This window comes from Podarcis raffonei, chromosome 12, assembly GCF_027172205.1.
Source record: "Podarcis raffonei isolate rPodRaf1 chromosome 12, rPodRaf1.pri, whole genome shotgun sequence".
Classification (NCBI taxonomy): Eukaryota; Metazoa; Chordata; class Lepidosauria; order Squamata; family Lacertidae; genus Podarcis; species Podarcis raffonei.
The window spans coordinates 11114200-11127295 of record NC_070613.1 but is presented as its reverse complement, the minus strand read 5'-3'; the positions used below and the strand labels follow the sequence as shown (position 1 = coordinate 11127295).

The following is a 13096-nucleotide window of genomic DNA, read 5'->3' as shown; positions in this document are numbered from 1 at the left end:
CATGAGAAACAAGGGAAGGAAGCCAGGCTGCCTACCATTGGGCTTACTTGTGGCTGCTCACCCACCCACTCTGTAATCATCACTCTTAATATATTAGTAAATAATTGTTCCCACTATGCTGCTTGTCTTTTAAAAGTATTGGAGGACAAATTTTCCAATACTAGTTTCATTTTTAAAGGATGTAACCTGTGTGAAGCAGTTTGCTATGCAAAGTGTCATTATGCACAGTCTGCTTTCATATGCAGTTAAATGTCTGATTTCATATATTCTTCAGTTGTATTTTGCCAGCTTATGTAATCCTTATGTAGCGTTGGAATAACAGGATGAAAATATTTATATAATGTGAAGCTTTATGACGACTCCTTCTAAAATGATGCAAAATTCATCTGTTAATTTACAGCAAAGGAAGAAGCAAACTGTGCAGTGTGTGATAGCCCTGGCGACCTCTTAGATCAGCTTTTTTGTACTACCTGTGGCCAGCATTACCATGGAATGTGCCTGGATATACAAGTGACACCTATAAAACGGGCAGGTTGGCAGTGTCCAGATTGCAAAGTGTGCCAGAACTGCAAGTAAGCAAAAGTAGACTGTGGTTTTATTGTGTTTAGAACTGCAGGGAGTTGTGAAACCCAAACCTGTCCTGTGACAGTTCTGCAGTCACCAGAGCCTGATAATGGAGACAAGGTGCTTTGGTAGATGGAAGAGGAAATTCCCATAAAATTGTATTATTTAAAATGGGAGAGGGTGCTCTCTGAGGCAGAAATTGAGAGGTGAGGCAGACTTGGAAACCTGTTTTAATGTATTGACCATGGTTATAAAAGGTGTAAGAGAATTTAACTAAAGACGGTGATCTCCTCCTTTTCTTCTTCTGTGGAACTTGAAGATAAGCACTTGGACAGATTTATGGGAATGGTCCCTGATTGCCATAACCAAACCTGATTTGCTTACCAAAATGTTGGATATGGTTTCTTCACTCTTGAGTGAAGAGTGGAGAAAACATTCCCTTAGGAATATTTGCTTTTGGTGCTGGAGGCCCACAATGGATTGTGGATTCTGTTTGTTTACTGACCCATAGCATGGCACAACAGAGCCCTAGTTGAGTTGGTTTCAAGGAGGGTATTAAGACTAGTGCAAAGAAAAGACCTCTCCCACCTACTCACTTCCCCTGTATCATTCACTTCTCACATTATCTGCAGCAACTTTAGCATATATTGATTGGTATTTCATTACTTCCATAACAATTAAGAGTTGTTAGACTTTTTAATTCTCCCTTTCTACCATTTTTTATTAATATTTGTGAGTGCATAATTAAGATTGAAATGTTGCACTGGTGGAGTAGCATGACATTTAATAGAGTCAAGTAATGAAACTGAAGTATTGGCTCTATATTATTAGATGTGACTTCAGGCTTCAGCATTGGATCATCTAACTTATTTTATAGTTGGTGCTTTACTGTTTAGTGCTTAGCTACCTTGCTGCAATTTGCTATTTTGTTTTTTAAAGTATTTTCCTTCCTATCCAGCAAGCTTAACCTGCTAACCTCTTTCCTAGGCATTCTGGAGAAGACAACAAGATGCTTGTGTGTGATACATGTGACAAAGGGTATCATACTTTTTGTTTACAACCAGTTATGGACTCTGTACCAACAAATGGCTGGAAATGCAAAGTGAGTTTACGTTTTGAAATTGGAAGTTGATTACATAAGAGGCCTGCTTTCATGTTCTTTTAGCCCACTGAACTCACTTCAGCTAATGAATAGCAACACAGAGAATCTCTGGTTAATCTCATGTTGATTTTTAAGTGACCTTTACTTCTGGTAATCACAATCTTTTGAAAAAAGTGCAAAAAAGAGGTATCTGAAGAAGTGTGCATGCACACGAAAGCTCATACCAGTAACTAACTTAGTTGGTCTCTAAGGTGCTACTGGAAGGAATTTTTTTATTTTGTTTTGACTACGGCAGACCAACACGGCTACCTACCTGTGCAAAAAAGAGGGATAAGTTTGCCAAATATACAACTATTATGGGGCTTTTCAGCTGAGACATATTCTTAAATTACTTCATAGTTAAGTGGAAAATCAGTGGATTAATATTGAAACAAAGGGGTTGACCAAGTATAGGGTTCAAGGTTTACCTTTTATACCAATTAAAAGTATCAAGAAGCTATAGATAATCCCTTCCTTAATTGCACACTTATAGTGTGGAGGAAATGGCAGTGTAAACGCTCTCCATGTTTCTCTCTGCTTACTCCCTTTTTAATACACCTGTGGTTTGTCAATAGGGACAAAATTCAATATTTTAACCAGTGGAAAATTGGTATAGTATCCATATGTGATCTGTTTGCAGTAGTGACCCCCAAATCAGGTCTTCAGCTGAAAGAAGAATTGGGCATGGTATCAATAAACTGGTTCTAATAACACCCAAGTTCTTTTATATAACTGAAATCAAGATATCAAGAGTTGAATTGTTCGTGCTTGTGACTGATTCCATAATAAAAGCGATGGAATTTTTATTTATTTTTTACAAAATTTTGATAGTTGAGACAAATTGGATCAATCCAAAGTTTAAATGAAACACGAGCATGATATTTTAAAGAAATAATAGAGGATTGAAATAGTAATTGGCTTGCAAAGCCATTATATTCAATCTTCGCAAAAATACAGGAAAATCCTCTGAAAGTTTTTCTCTGCTGGTATATGACTCCAACTACCCTTAGTCATATTTATGGTTCTACATCACCTGATTGATGGGATGGGAAGCATGGGGAACATATTTCCACAATGTTGGGTGTACCAATATGTGCATGGATTTTGGAAGGTATCTTGAAAGAATGTAGTCTTACAGTAAAGTAGGAAATGTAGATGGATCCAAAGGTTTCACTCTTCAGTGGCCAAAATGTCAAAATCGCATATAAGAAAATGTTTATTTTGTTTGATTGTAGCATCACATTTATTAGATAATAAGTTGTTAATAATAGTTATGTAATGCTGGAAGAATTCTAAAGATCGGTCATTAGAAGCATGGTATAACAAAGTATGAACAATTGTTATATTGGTGGAAAAAACAACTAGACAAGTTTGGGCAAAAAGAGAACAAAGGAAATTGATTAATTTTATGCAGCTTGGTCTGCTTTTCTTGATTTTATTAATAAACAGGATGAAAAGGAACCCACCAAAAACTTATGGACAATTGTACAATGAGACGTTTTTATAATATATTAACAGTATGGATTAAATAATATTCAATAATATAAATCATTGTCAAACCTTTCATTAATATATTTTGGTGGAGTATTTTAATGTTACTACTGTCTGTGACCCCCTTTGATGTATTTTAAAATATTTTTAAAGAAAGAGGTTGAAAAAATAAGTGTAGGAATATAAATATATCAAAATGATCCATCCAAACTAGACTTTTGTCAATATAGGAACATATAATTACAAAATTTGAACAATGTGTATTTTCTGAGATTTAACACCTATGGCTAGTTAAAGTAGACTGATACTTAAGGCTGTTGATTGCACTAACAGATGTAAGCTTTATTTTAAAAAATGTTTCTTGTTTTCATATAAATGCCATTTCTCTGAGATGCATTAGTTATTTCCTTCCCAAATATTCTGTAATTTTTATCTGCCTTCTGGATGGGGAATTTATTGCACTCCAGCCAGATGCTTGTGATGTTATATAGAATTTCTGCCTGCCAGATTCCTGGAGTCTCATAGCTTGTAATAACTAAATTCCCATTTTAAAAATAATAATTAGAAGGTAGCTATACTTAACTGTCAATAAAAATATACGGTACTTACTACATTTCCAAGCTGGTTTACCTTGAAAGGATACATTTACAATTGCATAATGCTTTTAACATAAATTTACGTCTTCATTGTGGAATCTTCTTTAACTTGTGTAAAGGAGAACCTTCTAAGGATGAAAACAGCAGGGCTTGATTCATATGCAACGTAGTACAGTGAGGAGAGGGAAGGACAAGAAGAGAAGCTGAACTTGTTCTCCTTTTGCTCTCCTAGCATAAGCATATTCTCATGTTAAGAGGCAGTAGCAACCAGGCAATTATGTCAGGGTGGATTAATTTAAATCAGGGTAGCTAACCTGTGGCTCTTCAAATGTTGTTAGGCTACAGTGTTGACCATGTTGGTTTGGGACAGCAGAGATATGGGAGTACAGCAGTACCTCAGTTCTTTCTCAGTTGCCATGGGTAGTAGCAGTACCTGGAATATTGCCTGATACTGAGTCACACCACTGGTCTATCTAGTTCAGTATTCTTTAACAATGACTGGCAACAGCTCTTCAGGATTTCAGACAGGATTCTCTTTCAGCTCTTCCTGGAGATACAGGAGGTTAAGCTGTTACCCTTGTCATAGAAAGGACATGCTCTGCCACTGAGCTGTGGTTCCTCCCACATAAACTAAATATATGACACAATATTCTTTCTTATCTCACATACTTAATTTACTAACTGCTTAGTACAGATTTAGAAATCATGAGATCAGTTTCTCACCCCTTTGCAATTGATATTTACAAGGAAAAAGAAGTCCCAACGTACAACAGAGGAGCAGATATTTATTCAGACTATATTTACATTGTCAAGAGTTAGTATATAATTCAATTTTCAGGAGAAAGAAAGGATGCTTTTCATTTTATTTTCTGTCCATCAAAGGTTAATAATCCTTTTGATCGTGTCTGCATGGAGACTTAAGTTTCTACTGGCAAGAGAACTATGTCCCATTAAAGACATCCTTGTCAAAGATTTTCTTGTCTGGTGGAAGTGCAGTGTGAAAATTTACCCTTAGGCTGTGTTTTGAATAGATTATGGACTACTAGTTTTGCTCGTTAAACTTCCAGATAAATAAAATTAAAGTTCCTCTTTCTGTCAATGTAGAACATGTTTGCCAGTGATTGTTTTTGATGCAATAGCATAGTATCGTAAACAGGAAAGACTTTCTTTTCTCATATTTTCAGAACTGCAGGGTATGTGCAGAATGTGGCACACGGACCAGTAGTCAGTGGCATCACAACTGTCTTATGTGTGATAGTTGTTACCGTCAGCAAGACAATTTGCCTTGTCCTTTCTGTGAAAAATCCTCCAATCCAGACTTGCAAAAAGACAAGTTGCGTTGTCATATGTGCAAAAGGTAGGAAACCTAACTATAATTTTAAACGATTGGATAACTCTGCTACTTCTTAATGGCCCTCAGACCTTTTTGTTAAAGTGGCCCCACGTTGCATCCAGCTTTGATCTATTGAAGACGCTTCTATTTCTGCAATATAATATGCGTATCAACTACTGTTCATCCATCATGAGACTTGCCACAAGGTTCTCAGAATCTTCTGATAAATTCTGTCCCCATATAGGGTTAACTGTTCAGTGTATGGTTGGCTTCTTCAAGTTTTAAATAGATCTGGAACTAAGTCTTGTAGGGTTATTGTAGTTATGTATATGTACACGAAACAATTACTCATTAGTGAATGTAGCACATTCGATCAGTTCTGCAAGTAAAGTGGATTCAGATGCTTTTGTGAATCCCTTTTAGGTATTGGTTTGATTTGAGGTGCCCCAAAATCCAGAAAATACAGAGTTTTAAAAAATAAAATTTTTTTACAATGAAGATAGGATTTCAGTGGGACATTTTACATAAATTAATTAATGTGAATTTTTGACTAATGATTCCCTTAGGTGGATTCACATAGAATGTGACAGATTTCCCGATAACGAACTGGATACTCACTTAAAAGAATACACTTGCAGTCTTTGCAAATACTTAGAAGCAGAAGAGGAACATGCACAGGCATGTGATGTGATGGATACTGCCCAACCTCTTCCTGAAACTGGTACAGGTAAAAGACACTCTTTCTCCTTTCATATTTTCCATGCCCACTGCTTGTCTTTCATTTGATATTTGGGGAGCACTTCCTATATAATATTATGGCTGCCAACATTGCAGCCAAAAATCACTGGGGGGGCGGGGATAAAATAATCTTTTAAAAATCTTCACACTACTGTATGTCATTGAGATTGCAGCTCCAAAGGCTCTCAGGACAAAGCCAGAAAACCTTTAACACTAAAACATCTTCCAGAAATTGAATATCGAATTTTATAGCACCATTCTCAGCTTTTTTAAAAAGGGGAACATGCTGCCAAGCAGACTATTTTATTGAATAGGTTTTGCCATGGTTTGTACTTGAAGAAAAATTGTGGAATATATTCTTGTCTCACAGCAAGAGTGGCAATGCCATTTTAACAACAAAGAAAAATATGAAGCTATTATAGGAGATGGGTTGTTTCATTCCATACTCCCAAGAGATTACTTTTGTACAATAATTTCAGATTTGAAACCAATGTAAATGATCATTTCCTCATACTGAAGTTTTCACTTTAATGATGTCAGTCTCCAAGACGAACAGATTAGTTACTGAATTCAGCAGCACTCCAAATTGTTCTGCCATTTTGAACTTTGCTAGGCTGTTTCACATAAAAAGACATATTCTTATGCCTTTTAACAGTAATATTCTCTGTGGATCTCCTTTTTAGGAGCTAAGAGTTTAATATTCTTGTAGAGGTCGTCTCCATGCTCCTGCTTGCTTTTGTGCATTTTAATGAGTTTTACTAGTATGAAAGCATGTTACTGTTCTGGCTTTTTAAAAGTAGATTTCAGGTTAGGATATACTACAGAGAGTTTGTGACCAAAAGATAGGTTATTAATTTGAAATGTTGGGATTTTACAGCTTTTACAAGTTTTACAATCCAAGTTCAGCATTTCTTCTTTGTTTTCATTGAATCATGGACATAGAATAAAAGTTTCCTATTTTACGCTTTGATAAAGTCTGTGGAAGTCACTGAGGTTCAAGCTATATCTAGGATCAGTCTTAAATGGCAATGTTAATTTGTACAAGAATGTTAATACTTGTGCTACAATTCTGCCAAATTTAAAGCAGTACAAGCTTTAGGACACTTTACCCTGACAGAAGTGCATATGGTATACTAGTTGATTATGAAACTCATTCCCATAACTTATGAATAAGATATTCTCTTATACCCAAATTTTGTACTTATCATCTAACTCATTCAGATCATGCTGACAGCATTCAGGCATAACAGTAAAACATAGTTATCGGTTTACTGTGTATGAATTTATCCCGCTTGCTTCACTCTTCCCATCTACTACTGGGATGAAACATACCACAATTTTTGGCATAGCATTATGCCTGAACCAAGGATTATGACTTGTTTTGTAGTAAAAGAAAGCACAAATTTTGGCTACAGATCATGGTTTGATCAAAGCATGTATTGCTAAACCAGGGATTATGGTTTGTTTCTCCCCAGTGCTGGTGTCGAAGAATAATGTGGGTGCATTAGCTTGTGCATAGTAAACCATTAACTGTGTGTGCTCACTGTTAAAATATCATTTTGTGGAAGCAAAAAGGTCAAGCTTCAAAATAAGTTAATGATTGTGAGTAATACAATAAATGCTGCATGAAGATTTTTAAAAGTGTTTGCTGCTTATGTTTGTGCAGATGAAATGGAAACAGAAGAAGGAGGAGATGTAGCCAACAAGGACCAACTAGTAACGGATAGCATCCTTGCTCAAGAATCAACGGTTAAGTGTGGCACAGATGGTAAGAGCATTTTTCTTTTGATGTGACACAGTACACCCATATACACATAAATACTGTATGTGGAATCTATTTTCAAAAATCTACATCCAAAAGCATTTGGAGAATTAAGATGTTTCTTTTTCTTTTTTGAGGATGGGCCATTGGAACAGTATTGTTAAGGTCTTCAAAACAAATGCACAATATAAAAGTACAAAATAATTTCTATAATAGGCAGTGGAGTTAATAGTTGATTACAGTACTGGACTTTTCTTGCCAAGGCTGGGATGCCTCTATGCATCCTGCTCACTTGAGCAGTCGAATGAGGGAAGTCTGTTATTCATTCCCAATGGTAGGGAAGAATTGAAAGATTTTTGTGAATGCCAATTTAGAAGGCAGTGAAAAAAAGCAGGAGAACCTAGATAATTTTTTTTAAATTATGCAAATACCACTGGGGCTGAAAGTCAGCATATGGAGAAAATGCCAGTTGGAAAAGTCATAGGGAGAAAACTAAGTTAAGGATCACAGAGGTTAAAAAAAATGAACATGAGGGTCTCATGTGCAGCTTTTGCCTAAAGACAAAACTAAAAATAAGTATTGCATCTTTCAATCTTACTACACTTAACTATAAGCTTCAGTGATCCAAAGATCAGGGTATAGATTTGGTTTAATAGTTCTGTATGACATTCATATGATGATGATTGATTAGATTTATATAGCCATTAATCCATAAACATTTCCTGGGTGGCCTACAACAAAATATTAAAAATGAAATGTATAATAGTAATAAACCAGCAAGTCAGGAGAAGGCATTTATTGCCAATGGTTATGCCATAGATTTCCTTGCACCACCTCCATTTTAAAAGCCTGGGTGTGTAAAAGGGTCTTGTTTTTGTTTTAAAAAACTGGCTTTTGAAAAATAACATAAAGAAGGGGCCAGGTGATCTTCTCTGGAGAGCCTGTTCTGGAGCCAAGATGCCCCTATCAAAAAGGCTCTGTTTCTACCTCGCTTTACTTCACTGGGGCACCGAAGAACACCTCAAGTTCAAATAGGCATTATGAATCTGCATTGTTATGTGCTAAATTATGCTTTGTTTGGAATAATGATAAACTAAGCAGACCCAAAGGCAGATCCAAAGGTATTTACTTATTTCACATTTATTTATTTCACATTTATATACTACTTTGTTGTAAACAAACCTTAAAACAGTCTACAAAAAGAATAGAGCAATAAAATTAGCAGTGAATAAAACCAAGTATTCGAAACATTAAAAAAAATTAAAATCAACTATTAGCTAAAAACCACATTAAATACATGACAGTGTCTACATTTCTGGATAAGCTTGCCTAAACCAAAATTTTTTAGCAGGCACCCACCTCATATCCATAGATAGTGAGTTCCAACGTTCTGCCACACTAAAAGATTGATTTCCTTCAAGTGAAGAATGAGTATTATGTGGCTTGTGCATATTTAGTACCTCACTATGCAGGAGATATTCTGATGTTTAAGGTGAAGAAAATGATAGGGGATTATTTAGTGATGTTGAAATTGGTACTGGATAATAGATATTCTAGACTTCATTGCACTTTAGTGGTGGATAGTTCAATGAAAACAGTGTGTAGCTCTCTGGCTTAGCCACCTTGTCAGTTGAAAACAAAGTAGCGAAAGGAATTGATTTTGATGATGTGATTTCAAAATTTGCAGAGAACAAAGTTAGGAAAAAGGTTTTTAAGTGCTTATGCTCACAATGTTAAGTAAATAAACCAGAAAATAACACTTGCAACTGTAAGTATCTTATTTTTCCTTCTTTTAATAATTTCAGTGGGGGGGGGGGACGGACAAGAAATTTTCTGCGCCGGGTACCACCTGACCTTGCTACACCACTGACACTGGGTAGAGTTTTGGTCACTGTACATAAAGAAGGAAATTGCAGAGCTGGGAAATGAACCGAAAAGGGCAGTCAGCATGACTGGGGGCTTTGTGCATCTTCCCTGTAAGGGAAGGCTAAAGTGTTCTCAGGATTAAGTTTCAAACTGTGGGCCATCTAATTGAATTGATAGTTGAATCAGGACAAAGAAGCAGGAACTATTTTTTCATACTTTATTTGCTCAAGAGCTAAACAGACCATGGAAGATAGTTCTGCCGGTGGCTATTAGCTATGAATGCTAAATGGAACCCATATGGTTTGATCATATGATTTTGTTGCTTAGTCGTTTAGTCGTGTCTGACTCTTCGTGACCCCATGGACCAGAGCACGCTAGGCACTCCTGTCTTCCACTGCCTTCTGCAGTTTGGTCAAGCTCATGTTAGTAGCTTCGAGAACACTGTCCAACCATCTCGTCCTCTGTCATCCCCTTCTCCTTGTGCCCTCCATCTTTCCCAAGATCATATGATACAGAATGATAACAGAATAACTTCAGAATTTCAAGATGTAGGACTAGCAGTACAGGCCACACATGCTTGTTAACTGTTCACATATTTTTAAAAATACACTTTTACACTAGAGATGCTCTAATTTCAGACTCAAATGAAATGTTCTAATTTCTTTCAGGCTTCTCATTAAATGAAAATAATGGTGAACTGGAAACAGAGGCTCCTGACCATTTTGGTAAAAGTGAAATAGAAACATCTCCTAAAAAGACTCCTGCATCTGATCTTAATCATGCTGATAAAAAGATAGAAATGACAGAAAATCTTTCAAATACAATGCAGCAAGTCTTAGACAAGCAAACTGAGGAAACAAAACAATCACAGGAAAGCACTGAGGTATTTGAAATGTCCACAGAGGAATCTCAGCTTCCGCCAGAGATACCTGAGGATGTAGCAAAGATATCGGAAACCTTCAATTTGGTCAATAGTGAGAGCAGCTCCTGTAAGAAGGAAGAACAACCAGAAACAACAATGGTGCCAGAAGCTGCAGAAGGAGATGACACTCCTGAAAATTATGAAACGTCATCTCTTCCTGCAAATGAAAGTTGTGCAACTGACAGTTCACCATTGGAAGATAAATCTTTAAAGTCACCAGCTGAAACACAGTCTTTATTTTCATCATCGGTTGAATTAAACAAGTCCAGTGTGTCTTCCTCACCAGCAGCCTCACTAGAGTTAGGCTCTTCACATGACACAATGCGTAGTCAGATGTCACCACTAGAATCCTCTATAACTCTTCCAACGACATACGTATCGCTCACTCCAAAAATTGGAATGGGAAAACCAGCTATCACCAAAAGAAAGTTTTCTCCTGGGAGACCAAGGTCAAGACAGGTGAGCATGTTTTACTGAAATCAGTTACAAAAAGCATTTTAGTTGTATTGTTTACCCGAATCATTACTTTGGCTATGACACCAAGAGAGGTATTTGTTTTGCCTTCCTGTCTGAAACTGAGACTACAGAGTCTGTTGTTAGCTTCTTAGTACACTTCTTTACCAACAATTTACTGTGGAGAACTGATTTCATGAGTAAATGTTTGTACAGATTTTGTCAGAAAGAAAGAAAAAGAAATAATTATGTTTCCTGTGGTTTTTCTGAAAGGTTTGTATTCTGGAATTAATTCAGGGTAAAGCATATTTTCCAATATTACTAATTTAGCTAGAGTGTTCAGATGTCCAGACCAAACATTTATTACTTGTAGGTGGTGAAAAACAATGCTGTTCAAAGATTTGCTGTGCAAGTCTCATTTAATTCTCTTTAGAACCCACACATTACTTAGATAATTTATTTCACTGCTGATTTCATGAACCTCTTTATACTTTCCCCCTCTATTCTTTGTCTACATATATATTCTAAATGAAATAATATTAATTGGTAAAAAGAGAATAAAATGTTCTGATAAAATGGCTGATTTAGATTTCTAATTATTATAAATTATTCCTAGGTGCAGGAACCTTAAAAAACAAATGGATTTTCCTATGAAAGTTGTTTTTCATTTAGACAGGTTCCACCCCCCTGAAGAGTAAAATAATTAATGTTTTTATTTTATCACAATTTATTTAATGTTCATGCTATGCTTAATACTGAATACATAATTAGCCACGTCTGCTTTAGCCCACACAATTTTTGGTACAGCAATGGGTTTCACTGACTTCTACTAAATTATAATCCATTTTATATTTTCTTTGCAACCTCTCTTTAACAATAATGCATATATAGTGGAACCTCGGAAGCTGAACGCCTTTGAACTCAAACCTTTCGGCTCCCAAGTGATCGAAACCCGGAAGTGATTGTTCCAGTTTTCAGAAGCCGAAAGTCCAGCATGGCTTCTGATTGGCTGCAGGATGCTCCTGCAGCCAATCAGAAGCCACGCATTGGGAGCTGAACGGTTTGGATGTCAAACGGACTTCTGGAACGGATTCTGTTTTACTTCCAAGGTACAACTGTATAGTTATGGGTGCAATCCTATGTTCACTGGAAGATCTGCCCTCAGAAATCTCTTCCTTAGCAAGGAAGGTGGACTGCCGTTGCACCTCTGGCTTTACTGATGCTCTAATGGTGGAAAAGGCAAAAAGGAAGCATGTAAGGGACTGATTGGGGGAGGACCTCTAGTCTCCTGACACACAGTGGCAGCACTAGAAAAAATGGGCAGGGGCACAGAAGAGAAATATATGTCTAGGTGGACAAGTTGTTAAGGTCTCTGAAAGAAAATTAACAGTATAGGTTAATGTAGAGTCCAGCAACTGGGCATGCATTGAAGGGCAGCATTCTAAGTTTTACTCAGAGCAGATCCATTTTTTGGCTCTCCCAAAAAATCTCAACAACTTTTGAGGTCGCAGTCTCTTGGAAGTTGGACATGCCTGGTATACTTATATAGGTAAACAGTTTTGCTTTGGGGAAATGAAGAAGCAAAATAAGTCCCACTTGATTGAGCAATATGTAAAACTTTAAGCATTTGTATCTCAAAATTGCCTCTTATCTAGCTGTCAAGAATAGATTTTGGGTGCAATTCAGATAAAATGTAGCATACCTAATGTATGAAACCTGCTTCCTTCTTTCCTCAATTATTGGGGGAGGTGACAGGTTAGCACTTGGAAGGTAAACACTCATTCTAGGCAAGCCATTAGAAACAAATTGTGTTATAAGCCAATATCTTATGCTTTTGAATGCTATCAGTTCAGTCTTTTGTTTTCATTTCTCTGGTTACTATATTGGTGCTAGTATGTAACCTTTAAAGTTGTATATTTACTCTTTTGTTATCCTTGCCCCTAAATCATGTGCTAGACATATATAGGATTTTGTGTATTTCATCTGGCAAAGGACAATTAGCTTTCATACTACTAATTAGGAATTAGTTTGTGGGGAAATGGGTCTCTTGCATTTGAGTTTTTAAATCTTGCCTGTTGGAAACATTCCCTGACTGCAAAAAGGTAAGTGATGGGAGTGCTTACCCCCACTAATTTGGATGGCATTTGGATGGTATACTTGTGCAGGCCTTAATGCTTTTGTAGACAGGTAGCTGGCAGAATAAGAAATTCTCTTCAAGAAAGATGACAAT

The 13096-nt window shown here is 36.5% G+C and overlaps 1 protein-coding gene across 9 annotated transcripts in view; it reads left to right on the top strand.

The window, feature by feature from the left end:
- Positions 1-13096, top strand: part of KMT2C (lysine methyltransferase 2C) — a 144541-nt gene that overhangs the window by 66924 nt on the left and 64521 nt on the right. For all 9 annotated transcript variants that reach the window (XM_053410551.1, XM_053410550.1, XM_053410544.1 and 6 more), the window contains exons 8-13: positions 401-572; positions 1552-1666; positions 4977-5149; positions 5692-5852; positions 7521-7631; positions 10160-10872. In XM_053410551.1, coding sequence (XP_053266526.1) covers positions 401-572; positions 1552-1666; positions 4977-5149; positions 5692-5852; positions 7521-7631; positions 10160-10872 — 1445 coding nt within the window. The remainder of the gene's footprint in view (positions 1-400; positions 573-1551; positions 1667-4976; positions 5150-5691; positions 5853-7520; positions 7632-10159; positions 10873-13096) is intronic.